The sequence below is a fragment of the Echeneis naucrates genome, chromosome 1 (assembly GCF_900963305.1).
Source record: "Echeneis naucrates chromosome 1, fEcheNa1.1, whole genome shotgun sequence".
NCBI lineage: Eukaryota > Metazoa > Chordata > Actinopteri > Carangiformes > Echeneidae > Echeneis > Echeneis naucrates.
In genome coordinates this window covers 23901497-23925485 of record NC_042511.1, presented here as the reverse complement: position 1 = coordinate 23925485, position 23989 = coordinate 23901497, and the positions used below count along the sequence as shown (strand labels likewise).

Sequence of the window (23989 nt, the reverse complement as noted above, 5' to 3'; positions counted from 1 at the left end):
ATGGGGTTACAAAACATGGGGCTCCTAAGTGACCCTATCTATTTTATCTTTTTCTTTCATAAAGCCAAAACTGTCTATTTTATATGTTGTTGGACTCTCCTGATGATTATTCTGTCCACAAACGCAGTAAGTGATAACTATGATTACAGTAGAAGGTTATGGTAGGAAATATGTTGCCGCAGAGCCAATTCAGCATAAATTCAATGACTGACTTGTTTCTAATATGGACATGTTGTAATGAGGAAACATCATAATCAAATCTGACTGAGCTCCAAAGATGAGGATTTCTGCAGAGCAGGGTATGAGACCAGAGATGTGATTAAAACTTCCCGGTCCTGACTGATTAATCATTGCTAGCTGTCCATGTCGAGTGTTTGCCTGTGCTTTCTGCAGGGGGTCCTGGCGTGAATGAGCTCACTGAGATACGATTGGTCGACCTCAGCCACAACCCCAATGTGTTTCGCTCAGACAGAAGGAACAGTTTTAGACAGTTATCTCTAAGGCGCATGTTGCTGCAAAGTATGTGATGAAGAATGTAGAGCACGCATTAAATTGTCTACATTTTGTTGTCGATATATTTTAGTTAGTATCATACAGAGAAAATTCCAACAGCAGCAAACTCTGACACTGATACTTTATGATTGCATTAATTCTGAAAACCAACCACATTTTTCAAGGAGTTGGTGACGTCCGCTGGGCTGGACGTGCTTGTGGACTTTTAGTTGTTGCAATATGTTTTTAAAAGAACAATTAATTAAATAATTTTATGTGAAAACTATTCCTCCTTATTTTTTTTTCTTTTTTTTTTTTACCTGCAAGGGTCTCTTTATATAGAAGAAACGGATAGATAGTCCACTTCTGGTCAGCCATCTTGTACATCTCATCTTTCGAGGATTTGGGCATGCACTGTAGATGTGTAACTTTGAAATCTAGGCTCATGCATTTGGAAGAAAACAGCTTTTGAATAGTGACCACAATGCGTCAGAGGGTTAAAATATCAAATGTTACAAAATGGCTCAGATTGAAAATTTGGTATTTTTTGTGGCAATATTCTGAGGAGGAGAGGTTTTTTTTTACTACTTTAACCGAGCAAACTGCTTTGTTTTGTTTGTAAAATCCTAAAATCTAATAAAATCAGCTATGTTATAATATGTTTTAAGCATGTGTACTGGGGGGAAAAAAGGGTACAATACTTCCATCTGAAATACTGAGGACTGCAGTTCTAAACAAAAAAATAAGCAAAAAAAGGTGAATTTTTCACACTGGACAGTTATTTAAATATTTGTGCTGCTATGATAGAAAGCAAAGTGTGAACTAAATCTAAAGAGAGTTTAGAGCTCCACTAAAAATCTAACTACAAAGTTAGATTCAGTTTTAATTGAGAAACATTTCAGTGTTATGTTTAGGAAATGGGTAGTGATGATCTTCCATTAGGTGGCAGTGACACTCAGCTCCACCCTCTTCTATGGAGGAACTGAATCTGATGAGGTCAAAGAATAAGCTTCATGCAACAAACTGCAGGATAGACTGAATCAAACTGTAAATTTAATTATATGGGAGGTACACAATGGATCAGGATCCAGAGTGATGACAACATCTGAAATTTTAAATTAAACATTTTCACATGAACTTTGGAACAGCTGAGTAAAAAAAAAGAAAAAAAAAATACAGAGCAAAAAGGTAAAAATGTAAAAAATAAAAAAAGAATAAAAAGTTGGAAGGCAAGCAAACATTAGTGGATCCCAGTATTGTAAACATAAAAAAGTGCAGACTTTTCATTCAACAGCATATTAGTGTAATCATGTTTCTGTGTTGTCTTTTTTCCTGCTGTTTCTGTCATTATTAGAAAATAAACAGAAACGGTTACGTGGGAAGTGAAGATGCAGGAAGCTGTGGGCACGTGTGTGTTCCTACCAAAGCGACACATTACGCATTACGGTGGTGTGCAGCTGAAGAGAGTTTACACGAAAACACATGAGAATTCACTAACACTGAATTTTCCACAGCTCCCCCAAAACTGCCATTTAAACAAGGAGGGGAAAAAAAATTTTATTAGCAGAAAGTAGAATGATAGTTGGCCAAATATAATGTTAGGTGATGTTTTGTTCTGTAGATTATTAATATCCCAGTTGGGACCGTATTTGTGGACATGTACAGCTACATGGTCTAAGAGTACTAGGGATTACATAGATAACACCTATGCATAATGTCTTATAAAGTATAGCTACTACATGTACACACTGATTTAACCTTAATGTCAACCTCCTGTTCCCTCTTCTCTGAACAGCTGGACAGAATCTAGTGATTGTTATAATAAAAGTCTTTCACATCTGGTAAAATACATTGCTAAGAGCAGTTTTTGGTCACATTCTTTCAACTATCATACATTTTACATATACCTTCATTCTCCCTCTCTAAAACTCAATAAGACATTTTTACACCAACTGGTAATCGTGATTCCCTTTTAAAACAGCAAACGTCTTTGTGCAGTTCTCGTGTGAGACATCAGCCGGACAATGAGATCTCATAGTCACTTGTTGACAGCAGGGGGCGTCCGACTTTATGCACATTCTTGGCGTTAGTTATGCGAGCTGCCACCTCCACTGGCTTCTCAAAATAATGCACCAGGGCCTGCTCGGTGAGCACAGAGGCCAGGAACTGCTCAAATGTGATGGCCCAGTCTTTGTCAATGCTTGTGCTGTGAGGCAGCCCTCTGTCGAGGGGTCCACCGCCGCGAGGATGGCTGCTCCTGTCGCTGTCGGCTCCGTTCTCGCTGCGCACCAACACCGTGTCATCCGCAATGTCCTCGCACTGCAGCTTTTCATCCAGCTCATGGGAGCCTGCGCTCAGCACAGAGTAAGACGACATTGATGTGTCATCTTTGGTTTCATCATCTGAGATGAGCATGGCAGAGGACATGCCAGTGTCTTTGGGAGATGAGTCCTCCAGCTTGATGTCCTGCATAGGTGGCAGGTCCCCTTTCCCCTCCTCACAGGGACTCGGCTTGTTCTCCAGGCTTGGATGAATGAAACCATCTCCGTGGTGCCTCTGCTGGAACATGTCACTGGGCCCGGCCTCCCGCACACTTTTGGGATCCATGGTGTCCCTCATACAAACGCTTGGCTCTGATTGACCCTGCACGTTGTGGTCTTTTCTAACAGACGAGGATGAGAAAAGCTTTCCCACCTCACCCATTTCCAACAGCAAACTGGTGACCGTGGCTGTGGCATGGTAGAGCTCCTGTTCTGCAACATCCTCACTGAACATGCTGTAGAGGGTCTTGCAAAGCTCGATGAACTGGCTCTGAAGGTAAGATGAGCAGGCAGTTAATCTCTACTATTGAGTACTGAGGGTCTTAGAAAATGTACTCTACAGTCAATCATTAGAGACGATGAAATCTTACCTGATTCAGCTTGGGGAGATCTTTAGTGTTTTCTAGTTTAGGTTTGGTCTCCTGGTTCCACAGTTTCAAGTAATGTCGATAATCAGGAGTGTTCAGCTTCTTTACTGTAATGTGAAAAAAAAAAAAGCACAAAGACTTTATCACGTGAAAGTCACGTAAGTAACAATCACTGACATCTCGTTGGTCAAACAACACAGCTATACATTTTTTGATATCGATGTAGCTGCGCCACTTACCTTTCTCAGTATTAAATGTAACTCGGACAAAACCATCATCCTTTTCACTTCTGCACTTTGAGTCATGACCTAAAGGGACAAGAAGGGTGACAGCTCAGCGTTTATTCACCTAATAAGTACGTTATCGTTTTTTGATTGTCCCCAGAGGCCGGACTGTTATAATCAAGAGGCTCCATTTCTGCATACTACCACTCTCTGGCTAATGTAGTGTCCTGTTAATGTTAATGCATGCAACGGAAAACTACCACTCTGATGTCTCAGACTGCGCAGGTTTGACTATGCAAACAGCAGATTACATCGACACGGGTGTTTCTCTCTGCTTTGCATATTCAACACAACATTGGCCAGCAGGCCCCAGACTCACATACGTAATTGAACTTGTGTAAAGACAATCTTATGTCTTCCACACCGTAAATGCCAACATTTTCTGTGTGCATCTATCTGTGAAGTAGAGATATTTTTATCATGTCCTCAGCATATGTGTTAACGCTGTGTGTGGGTTTTTAAGGAGGTTGTCAAATATCACTATGGTGATAAGGAGGGCTGATCTTATGTCTTTATATCCTTACCCACTGAATGTTCTGAAACTATTTCCTCAAAGAAGTACTGAGTGGCTTCAAAGGCAGAGTCAGGCTCCTCCTGTTCATGCGTTATTTCTGGAAGAAAAGAACACTCAGCTCTAAAAATCGTTCAAACATAATGTGAACAATTACCAAGACCTAAGGCTCAGACCTGACAAAGCTAACAGTGGGGGGACCTGAAAGTTACCCAGTGAAGCAGGACAAAGAGCAAAAAGGAGTTAGATTTTCTCTCCCTCTTTTCTGTTCATACTGTATAATAATCCTGCTCCACTAGCATGAAACATTTTCTGTGGTTGTCTAAAGATGATTTTCTGAGGTTACTCAACTGCATTGATGCACACTCACCGGGCAGGACGTGCATCTTGTAAAGGAGCTTCAGCTTCTCAGTGAGGTCCCCGTGACACAAAATACCTACATGAACAACAGCGAGCTTTAAGGTTTGATGATCTCTAACCTGCTTCTGAATGCGAAACATCATCCAGAATGAAAGTAATCACAGCAGAGCACCCGTTTGTGTGTCAACACGTTATGACGCATTGCTGACATAATCACACTCTCTCAATCTGTCTCCACTGACCCAGGCCACTGATGAACTCCCTGAAGTTGATGAGGGTGTCTCCATTTTGGTCAAGGAGACGGAAGAAGCGCACAGCCAGGGGATCTGAGTGGGCTCCGTTGGCCCAGGGGAACAGCAGGTTGAACAGGCCCTTAAACTGCTCCACATCGATGCGGTACTGCTCCAGGTAGGGCAGGCTGGGATCATGACGCTCTGTGGGGTTGCTGCTGCCGCCCCAGTAACAGCTCGTCAGGTGCTCTGCCTGCAGGCAGAAAGAGAGGGTGAAAACTGAATGAGACAAAACAACACAAAAACCACTACTATGAACCATGAAGACATGAAATAAAAGATTGATAGGGCTTGACCAGATCCCCCATTTTATCATGTCCTGTAAAATATACTCGATCAAAATAGCTGAAATGCTACAGCCGGGGCTCCTGGGCTATTTATTATTGTCTATTTATTGTGTCTGTAAAGCCCAAATGCTAGTTTTGATTTCGTTTTAGCACAGAGTCAAAAGTGGGAAGTGGAGGGACATGAAACCCGGTGACAAATTCTCTGTTAATCCCTTAATGTGCAAACTACAACTCACCTTGAAGAGCACGTAGAGCTCCTCCAGTTCATCAATACTGAAGGCTGTCTCTGTTACAATAGTCCTGACCTGTAATATAATATAAGCTTATTAAGTAAAAATAGAAGAGAGAAAATAACATTAAGTGGAACAGAAAGAACAGAATATCTAATAATGACTTGAAGATGGTTCCTTCTGCTTCAAAGTTTAGATCAAATTTAAGCTTCTTAAGTGACTTGAAGAGTTGACGAGTCGCCTGTTCACTGTTCTGCTATTTGAAGAAGTTACGCAAGAGCATTCAAATTCAGCTGAAAATGGCAACGTTTGCACTTTAATGCACTTTATCCCAAATTCTGGCATTTATATGTCCTTACCACATTACGTTTAGTTGTATCTTCAATGGTTTGGATCACCCTCAGTCTCTGTTTGAAACGCATCTGTTCGATCACATCTGCTCGGATAGAGCCGAATTTCTGATATGGAAGGAGAAGTAGAGAGAGACATTACTCAGACGGTTAGGACTGTTAACACGAATGATGAGGACAGCTGGAAACAACTGCATGACTGTGGGGCTCAGAGACAGCATTCAAAGTTCAATAAATTTAAGTTTGAATCATATATATATGGCCTTTCATCCCAAGCTCTAACATTTCAGACACACATTATGAATCTCTTTAGTGTTCAAACAACTCCATCTAATATGTATGTATATATATATATTTATTTATTAAGTTGCTAATTCCTTCTTGCATTGCTCCAAACGACAACAACGTACAAAGACATTAGAGTTAAATACCTCGTAGGAGCTGCGGACCAGTTTGAAGATGTCAACCTCTGGATGTGGCTCTCCATTGTCTGTTAGTAAGGAGTGCAGGTGGGGGATGGGAGGCAAAGTGCTGTCTTTATTGCTCACACTGTCCAAGTACCTACAATAACCACAAAGCAGTCAGAGATGATGCGGCACAGCACCAAAGTTACCAAGATTTTCTTTCCCCCACTGTGGAGGAAGCTCATACATAATGAAATAGTTTTGTAGTTAAATTACTTATAAGCGTCACAGACTTGATTAAAAAAAAAAACCCAACCATCTTGTTTCGGCTCTTCTTACCTGCCCAGTACAGTCATGGCTTCGCCATCATCCTTGCAGCCCAGAAGCTGGTGGATGTTAGCGTGCAGCACGGAGAGCGCCAACTGAAAGATGACCTTGATGCCATCATAGAAGAAGCAGTCCACCACCACCACTGCACTCTCAAACGGCATGACGGACAGGAAGAGGGTGAGGAACCAGGAGAGAGAAATTGTGGAAATGACCCCGAGGTCCTGCATGCAGTCGTACAGCTGTGGGACGTATTCCCGGGCAAGTTCCTCAAACACGCCCTGGTCGACTAAGGCTCCTGGTAAAATGGGGGAAACGAGAGAAAGATGTTAAAACAAGAAACGTTTTAGCTCTTCAGCTGGGTGAGATGGCAGATTTTAGTCGAGATAAGAAGGCAGCATAAAGACACTAGACAAAAGAAAACATGCCACCATCTGAATTGACAAACAAATGCACATGCTGACCAACAACTCTGGTGTTGTAGTAGTCGGGCAGCATCCTCTCACAGAGCGCCACGAGCAGCCAGAAAGCCTCTTCTTCTTTGGCATAGAGCAGCAACACAGATGTCACAATATTCATGGCCTGTGAAGCCGAGATAGAGAAGAACAAAACAAATATTGTCGAGCGATGCCAGTTTTCTGCCAGCCCATGTGGAAAGCACTAACAGCAATGCATGTACCTGACAATATCCGATGTTGGGATTTCTGAATGCATAGGCAGTGAGCACCCTGCGGAGGGCAGCGATCCCCATCTCGTTCTGAAAAGCCGGGTGCTCAGGCAGAGAGCGGTGCAGGTCCCTCTCTATCTCCTCTGTTGCAAGGTTGTACTTCCCCATCGATTTCTCCACCAGGTCTTCATAGTATCCAGGGTGAGTGGCCATCTCGTTGATGGCCCCTGCAAAAAACAAAACAAGGACATAAATCTCAACCAAAAACAAGAACTACAAAAACCTGGATGTGTCTTTGTCTCATGTCAGTGAAATTTAAGATCCCCTCCCACTTTGTTTCTTGCTTTGAATCTATACTTGATTTGTGGTACGATAACGTGTCACAGACAGACCACAAACTGATTTTATCTGAGTTTCGCTTGAATAATTGTTTTACTTACAATTCACAGCTCATCGTCAAACTTTGGTATGGAGCAGCTATGAAGAGAGGTTCAGCTTCATTTGAGTGATGTGATATAAGACAATATAATGTTTTATCTTAAAATAGTAAAAGTGTTAGAAATTAATAAAAAAAAGTACTGACAGTACTAAACGAGCTGTGACTAGAAACACAAATGAATTATTGTCATTGTACACAGTACTGTCTCTTAAGACAAAAGGTAAAAGATTGTTTTCAATGCCTTTGAGGTCTTTGTGCAGGTTCGGTGAGTTATCAGCGTCCGTTTACAGTAACAATCTGGAGCAGCGTCTCACATCAGTCAATATAACCGGTTTTACCCTTCAGAGGAGTCAGAGATGACCCCAAATGAGCAGCACCTGAATTTTTCAAGCCATTTACTCCTTTCGTAGATATCTCTCATGTGAGAGTTGGCCTCATTTCAGAAGACGCAGGGGAACGTAACGACAACACAGCTATGACAACAAGCAGAGTGAGTCTGAAGTGTGTCTCAGGAGAGCAGGAGGAGCCCTTTGTGACTCTGATCAGGTGAGGATGAGCACACGCTGCTCTTAGCGCATTACACATGACCGAGCTTGTACAGAGGGAAGTCTGGAACCTGTGCAAAGCATGTTGGTACAGAGTGAAAGCCACTGGTGCTTGGAAGAGCTGATGCAAATTTTCCATTCAGCTAAATATCAAAGCCCTTGTACTTGTGACATGGTGTTCGACTTGAGATCATTTTAATTAAATTTTCCTGTTAAATACCAAACAATGCAGAACTCCAGAAATCTAAAAACACATTCATCCGATGGCAGGCATTTTCAGAGCTTGCCTCAGGCTAAGTTAGTCTCAAGCCAGTTATGAATCACCTTTAGCAACACTGTGCCATTGAGAAAGTGGAAACTATGTCTCTGTGTTGTATACATACCTGCAACATAACAGCTTATACTTTAGGAAAGTAATGCATGTATAAAATTAGCATTATATTTCCAACAGTTTGAGAGAAACTAAAAAAATAAGCTCTTTTGAAGCTGAATGTCTCACGCTAGCTGTTGAAATAACTGTTTTCATGTTCGATATTTCTCAAAAGGTTGTAAACGCAGTATGCAGGGTGTGGCCTGATTCCATGCAGTATATAACTGTATCAGATTCTGTGCTGTGGGGTCAGACAGGACTTCTGTCAGGGAACATTTCCTCACCAGAGAAGAGCAGCCAGAGCTCCCCTCTCATGTTCTCAGGAATCCCCTTGAGGACCAGCTCCTTTGTTTTCTCAGTTCGATACATGCATACTCCCTGTCCAAACTCAGTGAAGTGGTTTTTCCACGCCTGCTCCTTCATGAACTCCTTCGCCTGAGAAATGGTGAGAAACACATTAATGACATGAGCATGCTACGTAAATCTTTTTTCCCCTGTCCTGCTGTTTACTAGCAGTTCTGACTAAAAATCACAGACATGCCGTTCACAGTATTTTATTTTGAGAATGAATAATGGGTTAGGGTTAATGTGGTATAAAACAGTCAAATTTAACGAAGGACTACAACAGGAAGAGGTTTCAGAAGAGGCAGGTTGCTGCTAGCACACATGCAGCGCAATTTCTGTCAATATAACATTGTTACAGTATTAACTATAGCAAGCCTAGTAAAGGCATACAGCCTTTTATGGAAACAGACTATTATATATCAGAGTAGTACTAGATTTCTCATGAAGTGAATTTACTGTATTGTATTTGACAAAGTGTTAGTGAACTGACCAGCTTGGGGTTGAATTCCTCAGGCGAGCGGCGGCGGTACATGGTCATGAGGGCTTGTGTAGCTGTGGGCACACTGCTGTCGTTGAGGTTAAAGGTTCGCTCGCCCTCTGAGCCCAAACTGTGCTGTGGACTGCTGGAAAGCAGGGATCCTTGCTGGGAGTAAACCTAGAGGGGACACAGTCCCTCAAATTATATGTCGAGACTGTATATGCCATCAAATTAAACTATGTGTATCACAAACAGAGCAATCAAAGTGAAAGTGGGGGGGGGGGACCAAAAACACAACCCACGTGGGTTTCATCGGTTGCTCGTCAGATCCTACCTCATCGTCTGAGCTGTTAAGGCTGCCGTTAAGTTCCCTCTCCAGGCAGATCTTGGAGGTGGTCTGCTGAAGAAAGTCAGAGATCCTCTGCACAAGGAAGTCTCTGTCCTTCAGGTTCGCAAACAGAAAGGTCATTCGATTCTTGGTACTTATGGAGAGTGGGCTGGGCAGCACGTTGGAGCTGTCTGCTTTCTCCACAATGGTGACCTGGAAGACGTGCGTGTGTATGTGTTACCTCCTACCAGACAAATCTACGACACGTCCTGACTGACTGCTGTTCTGATGACAGCATTGTAAGTAATACTAAGCAGACAGACTCACCTCACGCAGGGGGATGATGAGACTGCACAGTGTCTCCTCCTTGCTGGTAAAACAGATGTAGTTGGTGGAAACAAACATCTGTCCAAGGATGTGCATTTTGTTAAAGGGAGTCCACAAGGTGCAGTCGGTGTGTCCGTCCAGTTTTTCATCTTTGGGGAGACGGAAGAGCGCTCGGTAACGTTCGCTCTTGGCTCTTGCATCCAAGTCCCTAAAGAACGCAGAGTAAAACATTTGTATGGGTCTGTATGACATGAAAGCTAGTTAGTAGTCCTTGCAGGCGGTGATGCATTAATACAATTATACTTTTAGGAACACTCGACCAGTATCCTTTTTCAAACAACTGTCCTGCACATAGTTTAATGATGGTGTTTTATTATTTGGACGGATAACAAAATCTACACAGACAATGAAATGCCTGTTTAGTCTTTCAAAAGAGCAACTGCCCTACAGCAACATATACAAAAAATACTCAAGTGACTGTCATGCTCACATAAAATGTGCTTACATAACTGAGATCTTGAGGCCATTAAGGTCTTAACAAGCGTCTACTTGGGTTAAAAAAAACAACATTCTTTGATATGACAAGGGAATTAATGCAACTTCGAGGGTTTTAGATTTCCCCCCTTTTTCTTGAAGTATCCAAATAACCAACTACTACTGCCACCACATTAATGTTCAATCAAAGAATGACGTAAACATTCATTATTGATGAGCATTAGTGTTCTTGTGCCACATCAATCCTTCCTTACCTCTTGAGTGCCGACACCTTTTTGGGTGACTTCTTCTTGAGCTTGGGCAGCGAGCGGTCCTGCTCGAAGCCTTTGTTGTCCAGGAGCTGACGCATAGCGATGTTGGCCAGCTGCTCTGCCAGCTTGAACGTCTCATTGATGTTGAGGAAGACAGAGAAGACATGCTCGTTGGTGCGGGTGCTCACCTTAATTACGTCAGGCAGCAGGAGGGTGGCGCTCTTTTCCAACTGGGTCATATCGGCCCAACGCACCACCAGTTTGGCTGACGGAGAAAGAAATAGAGAGATTAAAATTGATATGTCACCACGCATTAAGAGTAGAACCAATCATTACATTACGTCATCCCTTAGGATAAAGCTGAAGACTTGTAAAAGGCCATCCATAACCTGCAGGACAAAAATCAAAGTAGAATACTGACGGCGCACAAAGCAGTTTACTCATTAAAATGTGATTCAGGCATCCAGTGCACTACACTATAATATACAATGAGTCTTGAGTACGTACAGCCTTGAAAAGAGAAGATTTCTAGAGATATCCAAGATATCCTAAGGTACAAGTTTAATAACCATATGGAAAGTCAACTTTCAATTTATCAGAATCAATTGTTAATAAATTAATGAGACAAAAGACGTGGAGAACAGAAACTCCAAATCCAAAGCTCAAACTAATGATTTGATTGTCCGTTTCCCAAAAAACAAACAACAAAAAACCCAGACAGTCAGACTTCTAGATGACAATGTTTGAACTACACAGACCAAGAGAAGCTCTGTGAGCAGTAGTCTGATATCATGCGACTTCAAAGCTGAATTATAGCAAAAAGAGTTCTCAAGGAGAAAAACAAAACAAAAAAAAACACACAAGTCCTGGAGGCTCTGTAACTGTGCTTGATAATGGTTGTTTTGTTTTTTATTTGTTGCCAAGGTTATCTGATTTTATCCGAGTTTGAATAGTGAAATTTAGGATTTATTTTTTGCACAACATTTTTGGGTGAGATATATTAATAAAAAGGAAACACTGGCATGGATAAGTATATGTATATAAAGATAAGGGAAAAAATGTAAATGCTTCCTGTGGGTATAAAAAGAGCTACATCCTACCTTCTTTGCCCAGTAAGTAGGAGTAGAAGCAGAGGTGGTTGATGCTGAGATAGAGCCATCCCTGTCGGGGAACCTTGCCTTTCCAGTAGCTGCAGGAATAATAGTTGACCAGCTTCTCCTCCTCGGGCATCCCGAACAGCTTACGAAATTTGGTGCTGGCCTCTTTGAACTTGTCTGTGTCGTCGTCCTCTTTGACATCGTGGTTCTTGTTGTACTCTGCAATGATGCCCTGCAGAGAGCCACAAAGCCAAAGAATGAGGTGGAGACACGAGAGCTGGGAAGAGGGATTGATGCATCTGATCAGGCTGGTTACAAAATGGGACTTCTGGACACATTAAACTCAGCTAAAAACAGAGCTACAGCTAAGGTTTTATATGCCTGTTCTTTGGTGCAGCTGCCTGGCTGATGGATGTGTTTTGTATATTTACAATTCAATTCCTGTTGTGCTCTGTGTCTGTGAGGCTGAAATGTTGCCCTGTCAATTTAATTTGACAGAACGTCACAGGACAGTGGGAAGCTCTTTAGTCTGCCTTCAGCTTGTTTTTGATCCAATATCAATTGGTCATTTCAAAAAGAAGGAAAAAAAAAGCATTCAAATGAAGTGTGAGTTTAGTTACCTGGACCTTTCCCTTGACAAAGGTAGTGATATCATTCTCATTCTCAAAGATGGAGAGCGTCTGCAGCAAGTTATGTTCAAGCCACTCCCAGTGCTCTGTGATCTCCTTCCGAGAGGTGCCTGCAGAGGACAAGGAGAGGAAGTCAGGCAGGGTGTTCTCAGTAGCAGCCTGGAGGTGTGATGTTTCAGAAATTATGACTGACGTACCACAATATCGATAGATAGATATTTTATTTATCCCAGACTGGGAAATTGCAGTGTAACAGCAGCATTACACACAGGGAATAAAATATATAAAAAATATATGCAATAAGAATAAAATATATAAAGTGCACACACACTGTGCAGTAAAGTGCACAGTGACTGTGAGTGATGACCAGAGTTATTTAGCTGTTATTATACAGTGTGATGGCATGTAGCAGGAAAGATTTCCTGGATCTGTTTCTTCGACAACGGAGCTGTAGCAGCCTGTGGGAGAAGCTGCTCCGCTGTCGGTCCACTGTGTAATGGAGAGGGTGCTGCTCATTGTCCATAATGGATAACAGTTTCTCCACCACAGTCTCAAAGGAGTCCAGTCTCAGACCAAGTACAGAGCCAGCCTTCTTGACGATCTTGTCAAGTCTGTTGGTGTCGCTGGCTCTGATGCTGCTGCCCCAACATGCAACAGCAAAGAAGATGGTGCTGGCAACAACAGACTGGTAGAAGATCTCCAACATCTTACTGGACACGTTGAAGGATCTCAGCTTCCTCAGGAAGTAGAGTCTGCTCATCCCCTTCTTGTACACAGACTCTGTGTTAGATTTCCAGTCCAGTCTGTTGTCGATCATCACTCCCAGGTATCTGTAGTCCTCCACCTCCTCCACCACCTCCCCCCTGATCCGTAGCGGCTGTGAAGGTGTCTTCTTCCTCCTGAAGTCGATCACCATCTCTCTGGTCTTGTTGATGTTCAGTCTCAGGTGATTCAGTTCAGACCACTCTACAAAGTTGTCTATCAGTGTCCTGTACTCCCCCTCCCCTCCCCCTCTTATACACCCGACAGCAGCTGAGTCATCAGAGAACTTCTGCAGGTGACATGACTCAGTGGTGTATAAGGTGAAGAGGAAGGGAGAAAGCACAGTCCCCTGTGGAGCTCCTGTATCACTGACCACCACATCAGACAGCACACTGCCCAGACGGACAAACTGTGGCCGGCCTGTCAAGTAGTCAGTAATCCAGGAGATCACTGCGTCGTCAACACCCATCACCCGCAGCTTCTCATCCAGTAGCACAGGCTGAATGGTGTTGAAAGCACTGGAGAAATCAAAGAATGTGATCCTCACAGTGCCTCCCCCACCATTCAGATGCAAATGGGCTCATTGCAGCAGGTAAATGACAGCGTCGTCGACTCCTAAATGGGGCTGATAGGCAAACTGCAAGGGGTCCAGAAGCGTCCTCACCAGTGGCCTTAAGAATCCTGGGTCATCAAGGCATACATACATTTACATATAGAGCAGGTCTAGATTATTTAAAGAGACCCAACAGATCCCCATTTAATCATTCGTTCAACGGCGCTAACCATTTTGCTGCTGTGCTTGCCTGTCAATTAATTAATTAGACCAAATCTGATCTACGATAATTTGGATGATTGATGACTATCATTTAACTTAAAAAGTGCTCAAATCACTTGCTCCAGCATCTCAAAGGTGAATATTTGTTGGAACTGTCTGTAATCGTCCTTGAAGTTTAAACTTTTTAGTCAGAGAAAGCAAAGAAATTTGATTTTGCGACATTTAAAGACAACATAACTGCTCCAGTCAATGAAGGGTATCATAAACAACACAAGGAGCTGGGAAAAGCAGCACTTCATGCATGAAATGTATATTTTCTGTTTAATGCTCAAACAGAGCCACTAGCATCACCATCTTGTTATCATCCGTGTTTTTTTTTTTTATGACCATAAGAGAAAGGAATTGCTATAATGGCTGCCTTTGTGGACTATTATCCCTCAGCAGTGCTGCAAAGAGCCCTTCAGTGAGTGCACATAGACTGCATTAGCCACATCTGCCAGACTCCTCCACTATCCTGCTATCTCTGGTTTGCAGAGCTGAGAACCAGGAGGGTGGGGAGATGGGCAAAGAGGGGAGTCAATGCCAATTCAAAGCAAGGCTCCATTTCAGATGAAAAACAACAAATATTACTCCTTTTCAAATGTGCACTTAGTAGGGGACCGGTGAATTAAATAGATGGTTAGACATATTGCCCAAACAACTTCATATTTTCATGCCATTATTGAATCAAATTACAGTCTAAAACCTCCCTTTCTCCTTCTACTCTTCTCTGTAATGCCATAATCCTATCAAGCATCATCTGGATTCATGCCTGTTTATAAATAATGTAGCATATCTTACTATTGTACACATCCCTCTGTAATTGTGTAAAACTGAAAAAGTAATAAAGCTTTTTCATTTATTTTATTTATTTATTTCATTCATTTTTTTCATGAAAGTCTTCAAATGCGCCTCGGATTCTTCAGCAGAGCTCAGCTCTTCTATTTTTAGGCTAACCAAATGTAGAGCACCTGCTCTGTTGTCTTTCCCCTAAAGAACCAACAGCAGTCGATTTATGGATTAGTCAGGCTGAAAATGAATCAGCAACAATTCCAATAATATGTTCATATAAAATGTGAATAATGTAAATTATTGTTTTGTTTTTTTTCCAGAAAGCAGATGTGTCCCAGATTGAAGGGAATAACTTCTTGAATGTGATAATTCACTGGATTATTTGTTTTTTTTATGATATAAACCGAAAACGTGTGTGCGTGTTCTGATTAATCAATAATGAAAATGATTTGAGAATGTCATAGTTTTTCCTAGTAGATGTGAGATACTTTCTTACTGGCATACTGATGATCCTTGAAAAAAGCAGCTTCAAATCCGCCTGGAGAGTAACAATCAATTTGCATGATTTATTTCCACAGACTGTGAAGCACTCTTACACATAAACACACAGAGGTACGTTAAAGTAAACATCAAATGATAACGAGGAATCGCAATGAAACTTCATCCAGGGCTGAAAAGTCTCACATCCATTCATATTTGAGCTGCGCTTTCTGCACCTGTTCCTGTAATCCTGCCCTTTCAAACCACTGGGGCATGATGTAATGCTTGGCATTTGGTAGCTAACATGGGAAAAAGGCAGGATGTTAGAGCATCATGTGTTGCGGGGAAACTGGGGGAGGGTTGTGCAGGGGGTAAAATTACAGCGGGGCCTGAATAACCCATCTGTATCCCTGGTTTTTTCCTGCATTGACAGATGTGTCTGCGCTGTATCAGCAACGGTGCAAAAAACAGCCAAAGAGGAAGAAAAGAGCCGTGACGGATTTTCCTCCCTACAGCAAACAAAAATGTCCGCTCCTAAAACCTGCTTTCAAAATATAACAGATTCATATTTTTTTCTATATTTTTGGGTAAAATCTTTTGATTGACTTCAGTCCTCATCAAAATAATTTGCATAAGTCACACCTCCCCCATACATTTACTGCTTACTGAATTAATTTTTGCAGGATATCACAGCCTGGGAAATTTCGATGATTAGCACCAAAGTTGATTTTGATGCATTGTTCACAACAGATTTCGAAGTGGACATTTTTCGCTTCTTTTTTGAACCAAGAGATAGATTACACGTACCGTGAGCAATGATCCAGTAAACTAGCGAGTCGGGAGTCTGATAGAGGATCCTATATGGAGCCATTCGAGCACTCGAGTCCAGGACGACATCCAGGGTCCCAACCAGCAGACCTAAAAGAACCCAGAAACACATTAGATTCTGAGAGGAAACTTCAGCCCCCTAAAAGGATCTCAGTGTGTTGGTCCACAAACATTCAAAATGTTACAAACAAATCAACTCATGATGCACATTAACTCGGCTATTCAGCTGTAAAAAGGCAGCCCTTACAGAGAAAGCAAGAGGCACGACCAATGAACGGCCATTAACTTTCATCACTTTTGCTATGTTCACACTGCGGGCCTTAATGTTCAATTCCGATTTTTTTGACTCACACCGTCCACTGGAGCACAAACTGGGAGTTATCAGAACCTTGACACCGACAGGGACACCTGACCCCGACGACTGTCGTCCACGTGTGACACCGACGGGGACACCTGACCCCGACGACTGTCGTCCACGTGTGACACCGACGGGGACACCTGACCCCGACGACTGTCGTCCACGTGTGACACCGACGGGGACACACCTGACCCCGACGGGGACACCTGACCCCGACGACTGTCGTCCACGTGTGACACCGACGGGGACACACCTGACCCCGACGACTGTCGTCCACGTGTGACACCGACAGGGACACACCTGACCCCGACGACTGTCGTCCACGTGTGACACCAACAATGGTCAAGTGAAACCAGTACTTTCACAGGTACTTTGGTGAACACACCCACAGGGGTTAAATACCTGGGTCTTCGTCCACTGTCTTGGTCAGACTAGTGCGGACTAGTAGACCAACAAGCATGAAGTGATATCGCCCCTCGGATAAGAGGCGAAACGTCTTCATAGACAGTTGCCCATGAATCAATTTTGAGAGTGTCCTATATCCGACTCGAGTGTGAACGCGTTGCGGCCCTGAACTGACCAGCTCCGTCAGCGCCATCTTCCATGTTTTTTTTGACCACCTCTTGACTCTCGACCCCACCAGCGCAGTATTATGACTACGGTCGCTCTCAAGTGATGTCGCATCAATTCCAACCTGGCTGTTCACACCGAGGTCGCATTGCAAAACACCCAATTAGTAACCAATTTAGAACCACATATGGAAGTGAGCTGAATCTGATTTGAAAATATCAGATTCCACGTGAATTGTGCTGTTCACACATACACACATACATAAATAAATAAATCAGATCTGAGTCACATATGAGCAAAAAAGTGGATCACTTTTGAACTGCAGTGTGAACGTAGCATTTGTTGTGATCTGTTGATGAAAGGGGAAAGCACATGAGGTCTTGTTCAAGATTTGACTATATGCAAATGTGTAACGTTATCTATATGTTAGGAATGTGCCTCTTACAAAAGCTAGATTGCAGCTTTATGTTACAGATCAGTCACCCTTGTTAATGCCTTTCTGTTGTAACTAATGGACTTATTCCTGTTGAATAAATGACCTTACAGTTTAAAGATCAGCTCAAAGTCTTCAGTACAAGCCTCTTTGGTTTGCAAATGTGTACAAAATGTCTTTGTTCAGCATTTATCCCCCTGCAGCTTTGTCTTTTGAACTTCTAATGCATTTTAAAGGGGAACTCCACTTCAAAGAGAGGAGGCAGTCTCTACACTTGTATGCTGTCTTCTGTGTCTAGTCTAAAAAAATATAATACCATTGGAGCCATCTCAGCTTGGGAACAGAAGCACACAAAGTCTGCTTCACAAACCAGAAGAAAAAAAAGTGTTTGCAAAAGAGGGTATGCTAATATCTGCATCATGGGAAATGTAGGCGGCTTCTGTTTTTGAGATGGGCCCCCAGACTAAAAGTCAAAACAGTGTCTCTACTTTGGACTAACCTCCCCTGAAAGTGACAGTTTGGGTTATTTGGCGTGAAGTTGTGTGAGGTTCTCTATAGTCACTGTTTCACCTGCAGGAAGATCAGATCTGTGGCAGTTTACAGAAGCAGTCGGCAGCACACACAACACAACACAACTCTACATCCCATAACCCAGACTATTGCTGTAATGGCTCCCTTGCGTGCAGTACTTGTCAAGTGTGTTCCTTTAATAAATCAAGTCCAACATCCGCTACAGAGCAATCCCACCAAAATCCACGTATTTAAGACGATTAAGATTTTTTCAGCACTCACAGCAGCAGCAGGTCCCTGTGGTGTGTTGGTTGTGTGTTGGTTGTGTGCACATGCATGTTTAAGAGCAGGTGGGTGGTACAACACGCACCTGCCAATGGTTTCACACTATTCCAGTTCATAGTAACGTGCCAAGAAACAGAAATTCGCCAGCAAAGGCAGAGAGGAAGACGGCCAGCAAGTAAAACGGATCTAAATGATGCAGGTTTTGAGAATAAAAAAAAAACCAAAAACTTAAGAACCATTTTATGGAATATGCTGTTAGCAATACTGCAATTTGGATACCAATGCCCAAGCAACTGTGTGGCTGATGGTAGCAGTGAATATTGTCCCTTGGTTTAGAGGAGGTATATGTTCAACTGCTGTAAGAGGCGGGTTATTTTTGTACAGCAGCTCATCAGGGTAAACACAGTATGAGTCAGAGAAAGAGACGGACCGTTTTCTTTTCACTTGGTCTGAGGAAAGACAGAAATTATATAAGAAGTAGATCTGAGCCACTTAGACTCCCTGACTCCTCTATCATTTGGACGATGGTTATCATCCTTGGCTGCCTTTGAATCATATCAATTCTTTTCTTCCTGCACTGATTTACGTTTCATTTTCATTCATTTAACTGTCCTTATCAGAATCTCTCCGTGCTCCAAAGCAACTTAGGCTGAAGAACAACAGACAGAAGTGATGGATGTCACCAACGCCGACATACAGCTATATGGTCAGATAAAATTGACAGCCTTCCTGATGTGTCAGTTCAACGTCATGAAGACTAATCTGCACATAAATAAACTACGAAGACAGTCTCATCAATATGGCTGACGAGTTCAGTAAAAAAGGCGATCAGCTGTTGTTAATCTTACTGAGACAAATGAGGCAATGCAGCCTCAGACAGCTATGGTCAGTCTCTTTGTAGGAAATAAAACAAACAAACCAAAAAAACCATCAAACAAACTCCAGAGCATGAACATAACTTCCTCTTGGGGAAAAGAAAATCACAAGGTTGAAAACTTGAAATAGTTGTTGACCTCAGAGAAGACTTTTAGTTGTTAACCTGTTAGCACTTCATGTTCACCAAATGCTCTGCGGTAAAAGTTCATGAAAGCCAGCATATTTGGACCTTAGTTGAACTGCATGAAATGAAGTTAAACCTCAAGTCACACCTACGACGTGTGACTTGAGGTTTAACGCAGGAAGCTCAGGGGTTTTTAAATAACAAAAGGAGACCACTGAAGGTGCAAGACCACCACAACCCCCTTGCATCGCCCCTTTCCCTTATCAAGCCAGACTGCTGTGAGCAAAATCTGAAACAAACAGAAGAAGCCAGTTTTTGTCTTTGTGTGTAGCTTTGCCACCTTTTCCAGTTTTGTAGTTGTTCAAAAGTAGTTTTTTTTATTCTGCAAATGCAAAACTAGGGGGGAGATGAAGTTTGCTGTTGTTATGACGGCGCAGACAAACCCCAAACATCACATGCCTTGTCACACAAATGCTCATGTGACTTTGTTTTCCAACTCACACCTCTGTGAGTTCTTTTCCACTGATAAGTTCTTTCCACGTGTTGAGCGTGTGTGACAACAAACGTCTGTCACAGTACATTTTCTGCATGTTAGTATTATTATTTCTAGTAGCTTGAGAACGTCTTGAAGCAAGAGATCGCTTTCTGAGCAAAAGCAAGCGATAAAAGAAGAAGCAAGGTCAAAATGAATCAAGTTGGCTGAAACTTTGGTGCTTTTCAATTAGTGGAAAAATAATAAGCCAAACATGATTGGGGGGAAAAAAACTACTTGTTTGCTCCCCATTACAATGCCAATGTTACATGCCAGGCATGTTCTCCTCCCTTTCTCCCTCTCCAGCGGCTGATTGATTAGATAGATAAGATCAGACAGACAGACAACTTTAGTGTCTGGGGTGGATGGGCTCCACCTGAGCTATCCCACGGACGATTTACGAGTCAAGATTTTCCTTTCATGCTGATTACCAGAAAGACAGGGAGCCTAGGCCTAATTTTGTTTTGCTGGTTTCTTTCCTTTGCCACCCCACCATCGCCCTTTCCTCCCACACATTTTGAATCCTTTGTAAAACCTTTTTAAATAAATGGGCTTCCCCAACCCATTGACTCAGGGGAATTCTTGGTTCGTCAGGTTATGATCCTGCTTCACCCTGAATGTTAACCGAGGGAACGTAACACCAAAGAAAAAGACTGCTTGGAGAAGAGAGTTAGGAGAGAGTGTTATTTCAGGTTGGTTTATATTGAGCACACAAAAAGCACAATATCCCCAGACTTAAAATCAATACCGTCTCTGATAACAGAAACCCGAGCACAGGCCTGGAGCTTCATCACATTCAAGTTTCACTGCGTCCTCACAAGCCACAAGATGTATTCCACCGCTTCTAAAGAACAGAGTCTGAGGTGTCTGATATGAAACACTTCCACAAAAACAAACAGCAATTACCATTCAAACTGTGAAATCTTGTGCTGCACTCTGACTCATTGTGGATTAGTTTTTTTTGCTTCAGGCACTATTGTGTCAAGGTGAGAGACATCCAGTTAGTTACGTAGTGTCAAGTAAACAGGTTTTGCTGTGCATTTATCTATTTTGCTTCTATATTGACCGAAGCTTGCTGCTTTCTTCATGTTTATAATTTGAAATGAAATAAATGAAATGATTTTAAAGCATTTCCTAAGATCTCTGGAATTAACCGACAAGTTTTACATCTAAAAGAAAAATAAGGCGAGATAGCGAGACAGGAGTAAGAAAGTATAAACTCCTGTGTAAGATTTGTAGAGATAAATGATTGGAATGATTAATAGTAAAGAGACGTTTAGCTGGACATGTGTGCTTAATGTCTAGCTGATGTGAGTCACATGTTCAGTGATTTTTGGAGGAACTAAGACCGTGTGGCCTCCCAGCTTTCATTTCTGATATGTTGACGAAGCTCACTGACTGAACATCAGATCCCTTTCCTCACTGTGCACATGAATTATGTTCATCTCCGCTCATGCAGCCGTTATACTGGTGTTTTCACGATGGCTGCCTCCCGCAGCTCCACCAGATGCTGTGGCTGTTTGGTGAATCAGCGATGCAAACACACACACTTGCCATTTTCCTCCGAACCACACTGGCCCCCCCTGCCAGCTCTGTAAAATGCTCTGTTCTGGTGCTGCTGATGGTTTCCCCCTCTCCTTGGAAGAAATACTTGATAACAGTGCCAGTGTCACTGTGCAATGAGCGCCAACTGGCACACGGTACAAGTCAGCAAGCTAAGCATTTACATAACAATGACATCATCTCCTAGCACCACTTTGCACAATTTGTGTTGCCTTAGTAAGTCCAGACGAGAGGCTGAGATCAGGTGTTCGTGGGTCTTCCTTCTAAATATCAAAGGTCAAATAACCAATGTCACATTCAAAATCTGATACCAATTCGTTGTTTTCAGTTGTATGTCGAGTCTGAAACTGACCAGATTTTTCATGATTAATTAACGCCTTTTTTTACTGAGAGCATGTCTAGGAAATATGTTAATAATATACTGTGAAAAATCAGGCAATTAGCAACATCTGCAGCATAATGTGACGTCGAGCTGTGCTGACCAACGCTGAACAATCGGTCACTTACACATTTTGTTCTCTTCTGAATGAAATACAGCTTGAACGGAAAATAAATTTCTGAAATGCGCCATAATTTCTGAACTATATTCGTTGCGTCTGAAGCATAAATAACTGAGGGTTATTAACTATAACAAAGGCTGGATTAATGATTGAGCAAAGGGATTTCATTCAGTTAAAATTCACCTTGAAATGTGAACATTTGCAACCTAAACCTTGAAGGGGACCTGACATGATCTTGCTTTATTTTCATTGCAATGCTAAAATTGTCCTCAAGCCTTTTAGTAAATGAACTGATACCAATCTGATCATTTACGTTTTTAAACGTACACACGGTCAATTTGGCCACATGGTACTTCAGCATTGCTTACTGTACAACACGTATGGTTACGGAGGCCATAAAGGGTGTGTATGGCCCCAGGAGGAAATGTACAAGGCCGTGGCTGCTCAGATATAAATGTAGTGATAAACAACCTTGTCCACTTACTTTTGCATGTACCAACCAACCAATACCAATGACACTTCCATATAGGACACTCAGCAGCAGCAGCATGTCTGTTGATGTCTGCCTGCCAGAGTTGGTGATGAGTGATGTCAAGGAATGAACTGAATTTTGTGTCCTGAATTCCAAGAAGAGAAATAAATAAAAAGAGCAGAGCCTCATGCCATTAAACCGAGGAGCCAATCTTAAAACGGTCTCCTCTCCCCCTCTCCCTGCTGCTGCTGTTTGACCCATTTTGGATGCAGGAAGCAGGAGGGAGGAGGAACTAGAAGAGGAAGGAGAATGATTCAGCATGAAAAAGCAGTCTGTTGGTTTGGTTCAGTCAGGCCCCACACTGCATTGTTGTAATGGCTGTAGTCTAATTTCCTTTGGAGACGGGACCAGCCTCAGCCAGCTTCACCATGACGCTGTGCTGTGCTGCACTTTCTGCACGGCTGGCCGAAGGCTGAAGATCCACCTGTGACAGCTGACCAATGTGAGCCCTCCTCACGGTATCACCGTCCATCACATGCGACCTTCACGGACATAAACAACTGAAGTCAAAGGACTCACTCACCGGCCAGACCTCCGCCTCCGTCCCCGTGGCCCTTCCGCTTCTGGAGGATGAAATACGGATTGGCTCTCTCGGTGATCCACAACGCGCCCGCCAGTAACACATCTTCGGGACTGACCCACATTGTTCTCCTGCTTTATTTGTTGTCTTTTTTTTAAGGGGGCATGGAACACACCACAGGACTGCTGAGGGGCGACCAGCAAATCGGTGTGACAGTGTTCAGAAAGGAGTATTAAATTATTATGAGGCCGGCGGTGGCCTGATATTCTCCTTCCCCCGACCCCTTTCGAAATAGTTGCTATATAATGGTGCTATAATTAAACCAGCCAACACAGCTTCGGATTCAAAGTCCAAAAGCCCAAATATCCTGAACTAAAGAAATGAATAAGAGCCGCTGAGGATTTGCGGGGATCAGCCTTTGTCCTCGCCGCGCTGCAGGTGAGATCCATGCGAGCGTCCGCCGTGCGCGCGAATCAGCCTGCCGTCGGCGAAAAGCGCGTCGTTTATCACCGCCGTCCAGAATAAAAACAGAAACAGCTCTACAGCGGCACTGAAGTGTGAAGAGACGACAGCTCAGGTCTTCCTCCTCCTCCTCCTCCTCCGCCGCCGCCGCCGAGCGTCACCGGCTCGGCATCGCGAGAGGTCACGGAACTGGAGGCGGAGACACGGGAGGGAATCGATGAATCAATTAGTTCAGTCTTTAATTATGGCGTTCATCTGATCTTCTGTGGCACGTAGAGATGTTTTTCTTCTTCACAATCATGACGTTGTTGCTGTTGTTTCCAGATTATTGGCTGTCTGTGAGCTGATAACAAACACTCAGCTGTGTCATGTTGGCAGATGAAGTTTCATATATAGAGCACAGTTCGCCCATAAGCAATACTTGAACTAATATGAAAGCTGCCAAACACTGTAACTGAGTTTTTTCAATGAAAAATATTATTATTATTATTATTTTTTAACTTAAAATCCCCCCCAGCTGTTAAAACATAGACCACGAGAGCATCAAATTTGAGATATTTAAGATATCAAATAGGTCTTTTTTACCATCTTACCGTTTCAGTTTCTCATTGGGAGGAATTTTGCCAAACAAAGT

At 42.7% G+C, this 23989-nt stretch overlaps 1 protein-coding gene across 2 annotated transcripts; it reads right to left on the bottom strand.

Moving 5' to 3' along the window:
- Positions 1–1531: 1531 nt before the first annotated feature.
- On the bottom strand, positions 1532–23489 carry tbc1d9 (TBC1 domain family, member 9 (with GRAM domain)). 2 transcript variants are annotated; one of them, XM_029508000.1, is made up of 22 exons: positions 22897–23489; positions 16070–16180; positions 12406–12524; positions 11789–12017; positions 10692–10953; positions 9943–10150; positions 9622–9828; positions 9300–9464; positions 8749–8899; positions 7123–7337; positions 6908–7025; positions 6456–6741; positions 6144–6273; positions 5722–5820; positions 5369–5437; positions 4798–5038; positions 4566–4631; positions 4209–4295; positions 3640–3708; positions 3404–3507; positions 2757–3303; positions 1532–2711 (listed from the first exon to the last, which is right to left on the bottom strand). In XM_029508000.1, exons 1-22 carry the CDS (start codon positions 23015–23017, stop codon positions 2506–2508), a joined length of 3810 nt encoding a protein of 1269 aa, XP_029363860.1. In that variant the 5' UTR covers positions 23018–23489; the 3' UTR covers positions 1532–2505. The 2 variants fall into 2 exon arrangements, with proteins under 2 accessions (XP_029363860.1, XP_029363853.1); XM_029507993.1 differs by having other exon boundaries at positions 1532–3303.
- Between the last annotated feature and the right edge of the window lie 500 nt (positions 23490–23989).

Excerpts from the sequence above, each read along its gene's own strand:
- tbc1d9 (XM_029507993.1), bottom strand. The coding sequence starts at position 23,017 with ATGTGGGTCAGTCCCGAAGATGTGTTACTGGCGGGCGCGTTGTGGATC. Across the intron at positions 12,018-12,405 it reads TTGTCAAGGGAAAGGTCCAG|GGCATCATTGCAGAGTACAA; the intron begins GTAACTAAACTC and ends GGCTCTCTGCAG. Across the intron at positions 6,742-6,907 it reads CTACAACACCAGAGTTGTTG|GAGCCTTAGTCGACCAGGGC; the intron begins GTCAGCATGTGC and ends CCATTTTACCAG.